This window comes from Malaclemys terrapin, chromosome 1 (assembly GCF_027887155.1).
Source record: "Malaclemys terrapin pileata isolate rMalTer1 chromosome 1, rMalTer1.hap1, whole genome shotgun sequence".
Lineage (NCBI taxonomy): Eukaryota > Metazoa > Chordata > Testudines > Emydidae > Malaclemys > Malaclemys terrapin.
Window position 1 is genome coordinate 122831974 of NC_071505.1, and position 14750 is coordinate 122846723.

The 14750-nt window shown below is 41.8% G+C and overlaps 1 protein-coding gene across 9 annotated transcripts in view; it reads right to left on the bottom strand.

Moving 5' to 3' along the window:
• The window catches only part of SCUBE1 (signal peptide, CUB domain and EGF like domain containing 1), a 293422-nt gene that overhangs the window by 16836 nt on the left and 261836 nt on the right, over nucleotides 1-14750 (bottom strand). For all 9 annotated transcript variants that reach the window (XM_054037763.1, XM_054037745.1, XM_054037800.1 and 6 more), the window contains 3 exons: nucleotides 8454-8621; nucleotides 7376-7537; nucleotides 1588-1785 (listed from right to left, as the gene is read on the bottom strand). In XM_054037763.1, coding sequence (XP_053893738.1) covers nucleotides 1588-1785; nucleotides 7376-7537; nucleotides 8454-8621 — 528 coding nt within the window. The remainder of the gene's footprint in view (nucleotides 1-1587; nucleotides 1786-7375; nucleotides 7538-8453; nucleotides 8622-14750) is intronic.

Consider the following 14750-nt stretch of genomic DNA (forward strand, 5'->3'; position numbering starts at 1 on the left):
ATCCATTTGTAGTCCCAACTTCAGATGTAGAGAAATTAACTTTGTATGCAGGGACCAAACAGACCCCATTTTGCTATTTTCAATGAGGGCAATCAGCAAATGGAATGCACAGTAAAGACTAGTACATTGTTAGCATGGGATGAGATAATATATTAGTAGAGTGACTTTCCTCATGGAAGGAGCTTAAAGCACTTCTCAGTCTTTATATACACAGAAAATTTCACACGTTACTGAAAAGCGGCGACTTCTGGGGCATCTATGTAACAACACACAACAATGCCATACAAGTGAAGAATTAAAACTAATGTTATTATTATTATTACTTATTAGTTGTATTGCAGTAACACCTAGAGGCCATATTGTGCTAGGCACTGTACAAACATGTAAGAAACAGAGAGCCCTGGTCTAAGGCCTGTCTACACTACAAACGTACATCAGTATAACTACATTGCTCAGGGATGTGAAAAATCCACACCGCATGAGCGATGTAGTTCTACCAACCTAACCCCCGGTGTAGACAGCGCTATGTTGATGGGAGAGCTTCTCCCGTCGACACAGCTACCGCCTCTCGCAGAGGTGGATTAACTATGCTGATCTGAGAAGCTCTCCCGTCAGTGTAGTAGCATCTTCACTAAAGCACTACAGTGTTGCAGCTGCGCCATTGAAGTGCTGTACTTGTAGACTAGCCCAAAGTCTGAGATGAGAGACAATGTGCGGATGACACACGTGGGGCACACAAGATGAGAATGAAATAATCAGCGTATTAAGCAGCAATAATAGCAGAGAATTAAGGATTGCAGAATTTAAATCCTTTCAACATGAATTTGGTAAGAAGACTCTGGGGTTAACATCTCTGCCCTTGCCATTGGATCCTTAATGCCCACAAGTGGCAAACACTTGGATTTTACATCTCATCCACAAGGAAACGGCTCAAGATGGCCTCATGGCATCATGCTGACTCAACAATTCTGTATGTGATGTCTTCCTCCTAACACACTTCCTGAAGCACCTAAGTACTGGATGGAAACCTCCAAGTCAGTACTGACCAGGCCTGATGCTGCTTGTGATAAATATTACAAAATCACAGGGGAGGTGTCATGGCACTTATCTGTAGGCTAAACAGAAATTCTAGGAAAACTTGGGGAAACATAACAATATGCAGTTAAATTAACAACCTCTTTCTTCATTACTGCACAGATAGAATACTTGGACTGGAAACTTATGAGAATAATTTTAGAGATGATTGGCTAGCTCCTCAGTTGGTATAAATTGGCATAGTTCCAGTGACTTCCACGGATCTTCACTGGTTTACACTGCCTGAGGATCTGGCCAGACAAGACTACATTGTGTGTCTTCTGATTCATCCGAGACACTTTTTGATGATAATTAACACATTGACTTTATTATTAAAGTATTCTGTTTTAGCACTAGCCACAACTTGCTGTTCCAGTTCACTGAAAAGCCCTTGTAATAACGTCGGACTGAGCTGCTGGAAAAATAATTTTTGGACATTTGTCCATTCCATGTGGACATTCCACTCAGACTCCTTGATGTAAATATTTAAATGGCTCGTGACTGGCAACTTACCACTTTTTCTCATTACTAAAACATCACCGCACTCATCTTCAATTGGAAGAAATATCTCAGGAACCACAATGAGTATTCGCCTCTTCGGGGGTGGATTTATATTCCAAATGCATTCAACATTAGCTGGGTAGTCACCAGGATAATTGGGAGACTCGATATAGCCTGTATAATCTCCAAGTTCCCCTCCACAGTGCTGGTCTGTGAAGAAACGTAAGTTAGCATTTGTGCTTTGAAATATCTTTCAGTTGTTTGAATCTGCCACAGACACATCAAAATGCCTCCTCGTGGCTTTAGACCTGTGTAAAGTCTGTAGCTGGCACTTTCCTTGCAGGGAAAGCCTTTGAACGAATATTGAGTCTTCTGAGTCAGTTGATCTTTGTTTTGCAAACCTAAATCTTAAACCTTGTCTACACATGAAAGTTGAACTGATTTAATTAAGTTAATGTAGACACGGATGTAGTTAAATAGGAACAGTCCCTTTGGGTACGTCTACACTTACCGGAGGGTCCGGCGGCAGGCAATTGATGTTCTGGGATCGATTTATCGCGTCTGATTTAGACGCGATAAATCGATCCTGGATCGATCCCGGAAGTGCTCGCTGTTGACGCCGGTACTCCAGCTCGGCGAGAGGAGTACGCGGCATCGACGGGGGAGCCTCCCTGCCGCGTCTGGACCCGTGGTAAGTTCGGACTAAGGTACTTCGAATTCAGCTACGTGATTAACGTAGCTGAATTTGCGTACCTTAGTCCGAAGTGGGGGGTTAGTGGGGACCAGGCCCTAGTGTGGACACCAAAGTGGGTTAACAACACTTTGTATCAATTGAGGCTGTGTCTACATATAGATATTGCTCTGGCTGAATTTAAATGGTTTTTAAAACAGACTTAGTTGAACCAGTGAACCAGTACACCTCTGTGTACACACACTCATTTTAGTTTAAGAGTGCCTCATTTTATTTTAGCTTAAATCTATTTCTAGCCAATTTAAAATAAATTGACATGTCTGGGTACCATTGATTTAAGAGGAACCACATCGCCTTTTATGTGAGGTTGGCTAAATTGATTCAAATCAATGCTTTCGTTAAAATGGTACTATTTTTTCATGTAGACAACCACTATCAAGTGATCAAGGAATTGACTTAAGCTAGATCAATATATGTCACTCTTTAAACTGATTTAAAAGTGTCTACACAAGGGGACTGCATCAGTTTAACTACATCAGTTTCTAAACTTGTTTGTGTAGACAAGGCCTAACACATTACAAATACTCTTTAACAGCAACAAAACAACACATAGTATGCACTGGACAGAGTCCAAAACATTTACATCTGCAGTTGCATGACCTCCTAAATATCTATGGCATTAAATACATATCCAGGCAGAAGTTGTTCATCATAGTTCTTAGGGTTTTATTAACATAACAACTCTGAGTTAACATGGCAGTAACTAGGAGGATGCTCATTCAGAAGTGTGGCGATTATAATTCAGGGCATCTCTGAGTCAGTCACCTCCTGCAACTGAAATGTTGTTAAATGAAGATTGTTCATGCTCCAGGTTTGCAGTTACTGAAACTGAAGTATCATTCCTGAACCCATAAAGCAGCATTTTACTTCCTCAAAGTACTATGCAGACATCAAGTAAGCCACACAACACCTCTGTAAAGTAGGTAAGCACTTGATGAAACTGATGCAGAGAAGTTAAGTGATTTGCTTAAGGACATACATCAAGGGCTTTTCTACTCAGGTTGTTATTACACAGCAAATCAGGCTGTGAATCTATAGTGCACTAGCTTGCCACACACTAACTCGCTGTGGAGATAATCCTAAATGAGCATCAAAACTGGGATTATGTTTACGAGTCTTGGTTCCCACAGTTTATATCACAGTGCTTTTTATTGCAAATGAAGGCTTTTCTCACACTTCTGGGAGCAGTCACTTGGTGAATAGTTATTTCAGTGCTGGTAGAACCTCCAGATTCCAAGCTTTCACTGTGACAGACTGACAAATGTTCCGTAATATACTGAATAAACCTTATGGAATTAAAATAAACTTTATTGAGTTAAGTTAAACCTTACTGAACTAGGGTTAACACCTTTTGAATACATTGTATTACAAATGCAATTGTGTATGTTTTATAGAATCATAGGGTTAGAAGGGATGGCAAAGGTCATCTAGTCGAACCCTCTGCCAAGATGCAGGATTTGTTGTATCTAAACCATCTAAGACAGATGGCTATCCAGCCTCCTTTTGAAAACCTCCAGTGAAGGAGCTTCCACAACCTCCCTAGGCAGTTTGTTCCATTGTCCTACTGTTCTTACAGTTAGGAAAGTTTGTCCTGAGATTTAATCTAAATCTGCTGTGCTGTAGTTTGAACCCATTGCCTCTTGTCCTGCCCTCTGTGGCAAGAGAGAACAACTTTTCCCCATCTTTTTTATAGCAGTCTCACAAGTATTTGAAGACTGCTATCATGTCCCCCCTCAATCTCCTCTTTGCCAAACTAAACATTCCCAGCTCCTTTAGCCTTTGCTTATATGACTTCCAATCCACCCCTTTAATCATCTTTGTTGCTCACCTCTGGATCCTTTCTAGTTTCTCTACATCCTTTCTATATTATTGTGGCATTGCACGTGCCTTCTCTAAAAGGGAGGGGGATGCGAATGTGTTTCCTCCAATATCAACCCTTTCAAGCCACTGCCCGTGGAGAGGTATGCATATATTAGCTCAGACTGGATTCTCTCAGAAAGAGCTGCGTGGTAATTTATTTCTGTAACAATTGCACTGTTTATACATCTCGGAAGAGAAGGGAAGCAGGTGTCTAGGGCAACTGATCTGTGCTGGGAATGACACAGTGTAGGCAAGGTAACTGTCCAGTCTGGAAATACCCGCTCAGATTGATGTTGGTCTATGCCCAAGAGAGGCAGCAGCTGAGGAGCTAGAGGCTGAGCGTGGGTGCCTTTGCTGGATCACTGAGTGGAAATACAGCTGCAGTTGCCATGATCTGCACAAATCTATTCGATACCACATCCCTTAAAGGCAAGAGATTAACACAAAATGCCCCCAGACTAGAGCAGTTGCTGCAGTCTCAAGACACTCATCTCCAGTCCAGTCCTGGCCAAATCAGCACCGTTAGCAGGATCTGTAAATTTTAGTGCCGAGTCATAAGAACGGCCATACCGGGTCAGACCAAAGGTCCATCTAGCCCAGTATCCTATCTTCTGACAGTAGCCAAGGCCAGGTGCCCCAGAGGGAAAGAACAGAACAGGTAATCATCAAGTGATCCATCCCCTGTTGCCCATTCCCAGCTTCTGGCAAACAGAGGCTAGGGACATTATCCCTGCCCATCCTGGCTCATAGCCATTGATGGACCTATCCTCCATGAACTTATCTAGTTCTTTTTTGAACCCTGTTATAGTCTTGGCCTTCACAACATCCTCTGGTAAGGAGTTCCACAGGTTGACTGTGTGTTGTGTGAAAAAATACTTCCTTTTGTTTGTTTTAAACCTGCTGCCTATTCATTTCATTTGGGTGACCCCTAGTTCTTGTGTTATGAGAAAGAGTAAATAACACTTCCTTATTTAATTTCTCCACACCAGTCATGATTTTATAGAGCTCTATCATACCCCCCCACACACTTAGTTGTCTCTTTTCCAAGCTGAAAAGTCCCAGTTTTATTAATCTCTCCTCATACGGCAGCCGTTCTATACCCCTAGTCTGACAATGACTCCTCTCTATGAGGTTGGGCAAATCACTAACCTGCTTTACCTTCCTTATCTGTAAAGTGTAATTAATATTCACCTACCTCACAGCAAATTCGTAAGGGTGTGTTAAAGTTTTTATAGTACTTTGTGTGCTAATTATTATGATGCGGGCCAAACTCGGTTCTTGGATGCATGCACAGGGTCCTACTGATGTCAGATGGAAATGTGCTGTCCGTATTTTCATAATTAAAAAGTAGGACACTCTTGTGGTTACATTTTTAGGGTCAGAAGATACTTATATTTTAGACAAAAGTTCACTTTTTGTTTTATACATGAACTGGTGTTGATATCACCAGTTTTTAACTCAACAGCAAGATGTGCCTGTTTCTTGGAATGGAGGATTTTTTCCACCAGAAATTTAGTGTTCTGAACAAACATTTTGTATTCATTAAAAAACAACAACAAAAAACCACACAACCAAATATTCTGATCAATGAAATGAAAAACCGGGACATTTCAAGTGTCCCCATATAAACTATGGCGACTGTCAAAGTAAAACAGACATATGGTCTCTTTAGCTACCCAAGCTCAGAGTTTGCCTCTTTGGAGAAAAAAGGCAAGGGGGAAAAAGCAACATCCAAGTAATACCCTGATTCTGAGACGTGTGGAGCATTTTAAATTCCTATTGAAGTCAGGCCCTAAGATCCTGATCAGTAAATTACTTAAGCGTGTCCCTATTGGGGCTACTCATATGTTTAAAGTTGGGCATGAATTTTGCTTAATAACTAGATGCTACATAAGGATCAGAAAGTGGATGGGGAAGAGAGATCAATGCAGGGAGCAAAATTAATCAGATCACTTTATTTTACAGTCGTCATACTACTCCCAGTTCCTGGCAAATATCTAATTTACTCTAACTACATTTGAAATGACTAAGGACATCAAAGATTACACATTATATAATCAGAGTGAAAGCTTATGATAGACATATAAACTCATGCTTAGTTTAGAACAGTGGCTCTCAACCTTTCCAGACTACTGTAACCCTCTCAGGAGTCTGATTTGTCTTGTGTACCCCAAGTTTCACCTCACTTGAAAACCATTTGCTTACAAAATCAGACATAAAAATACAAAAGTATCACAGCACACTACTGCTGAAAACTTGCTTACTTTCTCATTTTTACCATTAATTATAAAATAAATCAATTGGAATATAAATATTGTACTTACCTTTCAGTGCATAGAACAGTATTAACAAGTCATTGTCGATATGAAATTTTAGTTTGTACTGACTTTGCTAGTGCTTTTCATGTCACCTGTTGTAAAACTAGGCAAATATATAGATGACTTGATGTACCCTCAGAAGACCTCTGCATACCCCCAAGGGTAAGCGTACCCCTGGCTGAGAACCACTGGTTTAGAAGACGTATGTAATCTAATAATTACAGTGAAACTATCTGAAATGAACACATTAGGGAGCAGCAAAATCTGGTTGCCTAGAAGAAACTGTCTTTAACTATAAGTAAAATAAAATTGTAGTGGACTCCTTGGGGATACTTTAAAGTGGTAATTTAAGATACGGGGTTGCCTATGGTAGGAGATTCTCAGTGCAGATTTCACTGTAGTCAAAGATTATCTGGCACTTGGAACATGCAATCAGTGACATGAATTCATGAATGAGTGACTATCTCACAGTATTTCATAACTATTAATGGTAGTAAAAATTTTTTTTTTTAATTTTAGCTCTACAGAGACTCAGGATGAGTCACTGCAAAACTTGCATGATCTGGAAAGTTTATGCAAACTCTATGTTGTTAAATTGTAATCTGTACCATTCCAAATTAAACTGGTACAAAGATATTTCATATACATCCAGTGCTTCTTTTCCAGGTTGTGTTTTCAGTGTCTTGATGTTGTTTTCTACCATAGTAAATATTCAGCATCAGTTCTGGTGGTGAGTAGAATTATTTGCTAATGTTAAACTGCAAAATTCTGGTCTAGCTCTAGATTCTGAACATCCAAAGTCTGGGTTATTCAGATCCAGAGTTATCATTCAATCACATCGCTAACATACAGGAAAATATGAGGAACTTACTTTTACAGTGTGTAACATTAGTAGAGCCATCAAAATCTGTACTTGTATTCCCAGGGCAGCTAATGCAGTAATTTTGACCAAATTCAGGCTGGTAGGTTCCAACAGGACATCTGATACATCTGTGTGTTGTGGAATTGTAGTAGTGGCCAGGAGAACAATGAACTGTACAATAGGAAGGTACATTGTTTTTAGAAAGTAACCATTTTAACTGCAGTGGCATCTTCCCTCCTCTCTTTACATAATCAGCGATTTCCATACTCCAAAGTATTTAGCAGACAGTTACACAGAAATAGTTTTAATGCATTTTTCTTTTACAATGGACCTTTGATTGGAATCGTGTTCCAAGAATTCAAGCTAAATTCTTACTAATTAAGTAAAATCTGCTATATTTATTGCCTTTAAACACAGTGATTTACAAATCGGTCATTTATACCTGAGTTTATAACAAACAGGTAGCCAATAGCTGTCTGCAGCAACAACAAAAATACCTTTTGGAATTGCAGATGAGAGGTTTTAATCACCAGACGTTAGACAGTGCCATAGTATACAATTGAGCAAGTATATAGGTATATAGTCAGACAAACTCCTGCCTCATAATTGTGCCATTTACACGGAAGTTTTCAAACATGTACATGTTGTACATATATCATTTCTCTCTGTCATTTTCATAATCAATGTTTAATCTCATATCATCTGTATCATGCATAGTTTTTCAAATTATTTAATTAAAAATAAAATAAGTAACACTGGAGGGTCAGATCCCCATCTGATAAAAAAAACCAGTCTAGTTCCATGGAAGTCAATGCAGGTAGGCTGATTTGCCTGGCTGAGGATCTGGCCCTGAATGTGCATGTCATGCATTCCAAAAAATACCATGTTGACTGCTGAGGACTCTGCAACATCAGCAGATTATTTCTGGTTTGCAGATCTCCTGACTGTTTAACTCAGTAACACAGAGCTGTCTTTTTCTGAAGGTCTTCAAGTTCTTCAGCAATTCAAACTTCGAAGTCAAAGGAGAAATAGTAGAGAAATTACTAAGCAATATATTTTACAAAATGAGAAAAGCTCTGAAATTTACCTTTTGTTTCACAGTCCTGAAATGAAACAGCACCTTCATATTTTGTCACCAGTCCACCGCCACATGGAAAACAAAGGGTCCTGCCTGGCTCAGGTTGATACGTACCAAGAGAGCACACTCTACAAGGTTTAAAGCCGTCTGAAGAAAAATACCCAGGAGAACACTGCCCTAGAAATTGAATATGGTCAATTAGATTATTAAGCCTACCTCTGTGTGCACAATATAAAAAAATCAGCATTATTTAGCAGTGCTTCCTAAAACTTTAAAAACATAACACTAAACCTACCAATTTTATAAAAACAATTTGCTCAAAACAATGCCAGTTTCTATGGAGACTCTTTGTTTATCAACATTTCTGTTTTGTCTATGACTCCATTAAGGTATCATAATAGTATTTTGCACTTTTAAAGCACCTTTCATCTGAGAATTTCATAGTGCTTTATAAAAATTAATTAACCCTCACAATACCTCTGTGAGGTAGGCCAGCATTCTTATCTCCATTTGATAGATAGGGAAACGGAGGCAAATAGGAACATGGGACTTGCCAGACTGGATCAGACCTGAGGTCTATCTAGCCCAGCATCCTATCTCTGACAGTGGCCAGCACCAAAATGCTTCAAAGGAAGGTGTAAGAAACCCCACATTAGGCATAATTGAGCTAATCCACACCCCACATTAGGTCTCACTCTGATTGTTAAAAGTTAGCATTTGGATAAAGCCCTGAAGCATGAAGTTTAAGATCCCTTTCACAAGTTTGTTTATATCAATTCTGGATATTCTTGATACCCATATAAACGTCCAATCCCTCTTTTAACCTTGTTACATTCTTGGCCCCAATGATTTCCTGGGAAACACAGTTTAATGACATGTTTTGTTTTATTGATCTAGAATTTTCCACATTTTAATTTCATTGAATGTCCTCTTGTACTCGTGTTATGATACAGAGAGAACAGAAGTTCCTCATCTACCTATATCACTCATTATTTTACATACATTTTATCATGTCCCTCATATTTGCCTTCTTTCTAAGGTAAACACTCCCAGTCTTTGCAATCTCTCTTCATATGAGAGTTTCCCCACACTCTTGATCATTGTTGTTGCCCTCTGCTTCAGCAACATCCTTTTTGACACAACTACTAATAATGTGTCTCAAACCTGATCTGCAGACACAATCTGTAGGAGTGTAAGAGCTATGCTGTCTCCATGCCTATTCAGTTCTTGGCTTCTCTGCTGAAATTGCCAGTAAAGTAGCCATATCATTAAATCCGTCATAATCATCGGCCACCAGCACACCTCCAAATCGCATGGAATTACCATCTTTGTTCAGCAGCAGGCATTGGTGTTTAAATAAGGGTAAAATTAGTTCCCTGGGAAATGCCCAACCTAAATAGATTTCCTCATTTAGTAGAGTGGATTGCATTTATGTGAACTGCACTGTAATTTAACTTCAGAGTCACCTGCTTTCTTGCAACTTTAACATAGCTTTATGGCACAATATTCACCCAAGACTTCTAACATACTTTTTATGCCTATATTGTAAAGACTGGGAGTTGGGGATTTTAGCACATACTAATGAGTTACTACAGTAATGCTGCTGAAGCCATGTGCAAAAATACTGTAGGTTAGAGCTGACCAATACATTTTCAGAGAAACATGGTTTCATTGAAATATGCTGTTTCATCAGAGACAAACCATTTCTTGGACATGTATTGATTTTGCCAAAGTTTTTGATGGGACTCACTGGTCACTTCTAGAGAGAGGAGAGCAGGGAAAAGAACTGGGAACCTGACCTTTACAATCAGAAAACAAATACTTCAACACAGTTCCATTTAGTGAAAATGCTTGAAGGGCTTTGTTTTCATTTCAATGTGGACCGAAAATTGCAAACCCTCAAAAACTGTAGCAAAATGGAATTGTTGTCCTCCAGCAAGATCTACTGTTGATGTATCCCGTGTAGGAAGGCCCAATCCATGTAAATGTAAGTTTTATTTTATCCACAATCTATTTTAATTTCATTTTGGCAGAAACAAAAGTCCACATTGTTGAAAACCTGTAGGTATTTCACTATTTTTTGAGTTGTTCAACTGTTTGATATGAGCTACCATAGTTATTCCTTAGTATAAGGAAAACCTGCAGGGTCTCAGATATCAATGCATGTTTACTGTAGTGACCTATAAAGCAAATAACATTAATACAAATTAAAATAATACGTTTCCAAAATCCAATAAATTAGACAGGACGATAGGTTGTCTACCCAACATAAGCCCGTAGCAGGTTAATGTAGACCAGTAATGTGAGGTCTGAGGCCTTTTTCGGCAGCCACATTAGGACAGCAGCAGTCATGAGCCAAGAAGCAGAAAGTCCCATCCTCACATTCCATCTACATTACATTAAAACAATGACATATCGGGCTGTTAAGAAGGTGCTCCTGTACTTCCAATAGTACCCACCACCACCACCAGATAAAGAAACGGATCTTAAGATGCATAAAGAAAACTTTGTTTGACAGCACTCTATCTGGCAAAGAATCGCTTATCAACAGTTGTGGTTGTGAAATCTCTACTTTTCATTGTTTTGCTTTTAAAGGTCCCTACTTCTCTATTGTTTATCTGTATGGTTTCTGCCTGGTTCTTTGACTGTTCCTGTCTTTTGCATAAGTAATTTTGCAAGATTTAAACCAGCTAAGGTGGTGGGGTATGATTGGTTAAAGAATTGTTTTGCAATATGTGAGGATTGGTCAAAGGATTATTTTGTAACACTTTAGTAAAATGATTGGTTACGCTACAGCTAAGCAGGACTCAAGTTTCACTATATAAACAGGGGTCCAAAAGGAAGCTCTTTGGAACCAACTCCAGGACGCAGCTCAAGATCAGAGCTGCCAGATCTCAACACCCTGCCAACTGTATCGTGCAGAAGCTGGAGTCCCCGGCCGACCTGATTCTGATTGGCCACCAGGAAGAGTTTGTCTGCCTTATTGGGACTGGTGAGCATTGTATGCTTAGCGTGTGCGTTGTGTTTTGGTAACTGTTAATAAATAGAGGTTAAGGATATTACTGTTTAAGGCTCTTTCACTGGTAAAAGGTCTTGTAAGCCCGCAGAAGGTTATGCACGGAGCCCTAGGAATGAGTTACAGGTGGGTGCCTAAATTAATCAGGTTATGACTTGAGCCCTAAGAACAGGGTAAGGGTGAGTGACCTAAACTATGCAGGTAACAATAAGGGACCATTAACCTTATATGTTGACCTGGAGGGAAGCCAGGGATTGATAAAGCCTAATGGCAGATGAAGCCCAGCTGGGGGAGGAGTGGGGATAGGATTATAAAACAGAAAGTGAGAGCAGGAAGAGGCTGCAGGGAGGCCTTATTATGAGGTGAACTGAAGCAGCCACGTCAGCTGCCAGACTGGGAGGGGGGGAGGGGCAACTAGCACCCAGAGTGTAGAAAATTGTGTCTGCTGCTGGTGCATATGTATTCTCTTTGCTCTAGAGGCACAGAGATGGTGGAGTGCTGTGCTGGAGGAAGGAGGCACAAGAGACATAACAGGCAGGCAGGAGAAAAGGTGAGAAGGAATAACAGGAAGCAGCAGGAGCTGCAGGGAGAGGGAGAGAGAGGAGGAGGAGCCTCTTATGTACCTCTCTAGCACCCCCAGGAGCCTGGACTGATCAACACCAGCTTCTCAGGGAGCTTCCTGTTTCCTGCTGCTTCCCTGAACCCACTTGAGGAGAACAGGCAGTCAACTGAGGTAGTAGGAGCCAGTTAGGCCTTAAGATGTGGATATCTTCCCTCATTCAGGTCCTGCTACCAGCAGCGGCGGCTCTAGGCACCAGCGCTCCAAGCACGTGCCTGGAGTGGCAAGCCGCGGGGGGCGCCCTGCCAGTCCCTGCGAGGGCAGCAGTCAGGCAGCCTTCAGCGACATTCCTGCGGGAGGTCCGCCGGTCCCGCAGCAATTTGGCGGCGGGTACGCCGAAGCCGCGGGACCGGCAGACCTCCTGCAGGCATGCTGCCGAATCCGTGGGACCGGGGACCTCCTGCAGGCATGCTGCCGAATCCGTGGGACCGGGGACCTCCCGCAGGCATGCTGCCGAATCCGCGGGACCGGGGACCTCCCGCAGGCAGGCTGCCAAAGGCAGCCTGCCTGCTGTGCTTGGGGCGGCAAAAAAGCTAGAGCCACCCCTGGCTACCAGCCTGCTTATTTGTGTTGAGAGCCACTATAGCTGGCACAGAACAGCAGTCATGAGTGAAAGAAGAAAACGCCCCTCTGGGGCAGCATTCAGAAAAAGCAAGCAAGCAAAGGAAGCTTTTCTATCTAAGCAGGAAGGAGCTCTCCTGAGATACATAGACACAAATGTTCACGGTGAGCCTTCCGGCCCCAGTGAGGATGTGAGTGGTGAGGAGATGCCTGATCTTCCAGTTAGTCAGAGTGCAGGTGACCTGGCAGCTACTGCAGCATCCATATCTCCATCTCAAATGGATGTAACCATGCACATTCCTGAAGAAAAGTGTAGATCAGAGAAGAGTGTGGTGGAGGCGCAAGAAACAGCTGCTGCTGAGTTTAGTTCCTTAAGTCTAGATGATCCAGGACTGTGGACCCACTTAAGCAGTAGCCGGAGGGACTTCCTTGTACTGCATGGGCCACATCAAGTGAAAAACGTCATGTTCCCCAAAGACAATGAAAATAGAAGTTTCCATCCAACACATTACTGGCATGAAATCCCCAATGGTGACAAAATGGAGAGGCCATGGCTTATGTACTCAAAAACCCAGAATGCTGCATACCGTTTTTGTTGCAAACTCTTCCAGTCTAATGTTCCAGCCACATTGGGTTCTACAGGAACAAAGGACTGGAAAAATCTGGCTAGAAATCTGGCATGCCATGAGAAGGCAGCAAATCACCAGAGAGAATTTCATAGGTGGAAAGAGCTTGAGATGAGACTAAGGTTAAAGGCCACCATAGATGATCAGCCTCAAGAGAAGATTGCATCAGAGTCTCTTTACTGGCAAAATGTTCTGAAAAGGCTCATTGCCATTGTGAGAATGCTTGCTACCCAAAACCTAGCACTGCATGGCACTTCAGATCAGCTGTATGTGCCAAACAATGGAAACTTCCTTAAAATTGTGGAGCTGATGGCTGAGTTTGATGCTATACTCCAGGAGTACAAGAAGGCATGGAAAGCACCACTTTGATTATTCAAACAGATAAAAATGCCAGTGTTTACTATGCAGACAAGAAAAGTTACATTTGCTGTTCAGGCATTTGAAAGTTAAGTATTACTTAAAATTTTTGAACAAGGCATTTTAAGTTGTTAGTTCTCCTTTATTGGGGTAGGTAGCAGAGCAGTACCATGAGAGGAGTAGAATAGGAAGAAGGCAGAATTTAGACCTTTCAACGTTTTGGCCCAAGCGAGGGGGCATGGGGGCATCATTTGAGCTCCCTGCCTCAGGTGCCAAAATGTTGTGGGCGACCCTCAGGGAGGAGGTCTGCAGTCACTCCACAGAGGAAAAAGGAGTTGGCCAGGGACAAGGAGGAGATCCAGGGAGAGAGTAAGTCCTTGGGTAATGCCCTGGACTGGGGAGTCTGGCAGGAGGCTGAGAAAGGTGAAGTAGTCATGGGGAGTTAAGGAATCTCCAGTGGTAAACTGGAGATAGGCCAGGAGATAGAGAGGTGAGGTAGGAAGGAGCCCAGGGAAACAGCAACATGTCTGAGTCTGAGCAAACATGGATTTCTAATCATACGGTCCCTGGGCTGGAACCCAGAGTAGCGGGCAGGCCTGGGTTATCCTAGCAGCCACTGGGAAGTGGCACAGGATCTGAAGACTTGGAAAGGAAGACTGTCTGAGACAGATCCAGACAGCTTGTCCAGTGAGACTTTGTTACCCTGGAAATGGGGGATGGACTATAGAGTGACCTGGCCGGAGGGCTGAGTCACGAACAGGGAGTATCGAGTCATGGAGAGAGATAGTGGCCACAGAGCAAACTATCAATGGAAGGGGGTGCCAGATAGCACAAGAGCTAATTCCCAGACACAGCGACAAGGAGGTGCGTCTGCAGTGAGTGGGACCCCTTTACAGAGAGGTTGGATTTTTTTTTAAGTTAAGTCATTTAGCTAGCCATACAACTACATACAACGTGTAGCTAGCCATACAACTACATACAACTTGTAGCCATACAATTTAAATATATACCCCAAATTAAAAAAACGTAGTAGGAGAACCAAAAAAGTGCCACCAAGGCTAACCAACAAAGTAAGAGAAGCAGCGAGAGACAAAAAGGCATCCTTTAAGAAGTGAAAGTTAAATCCT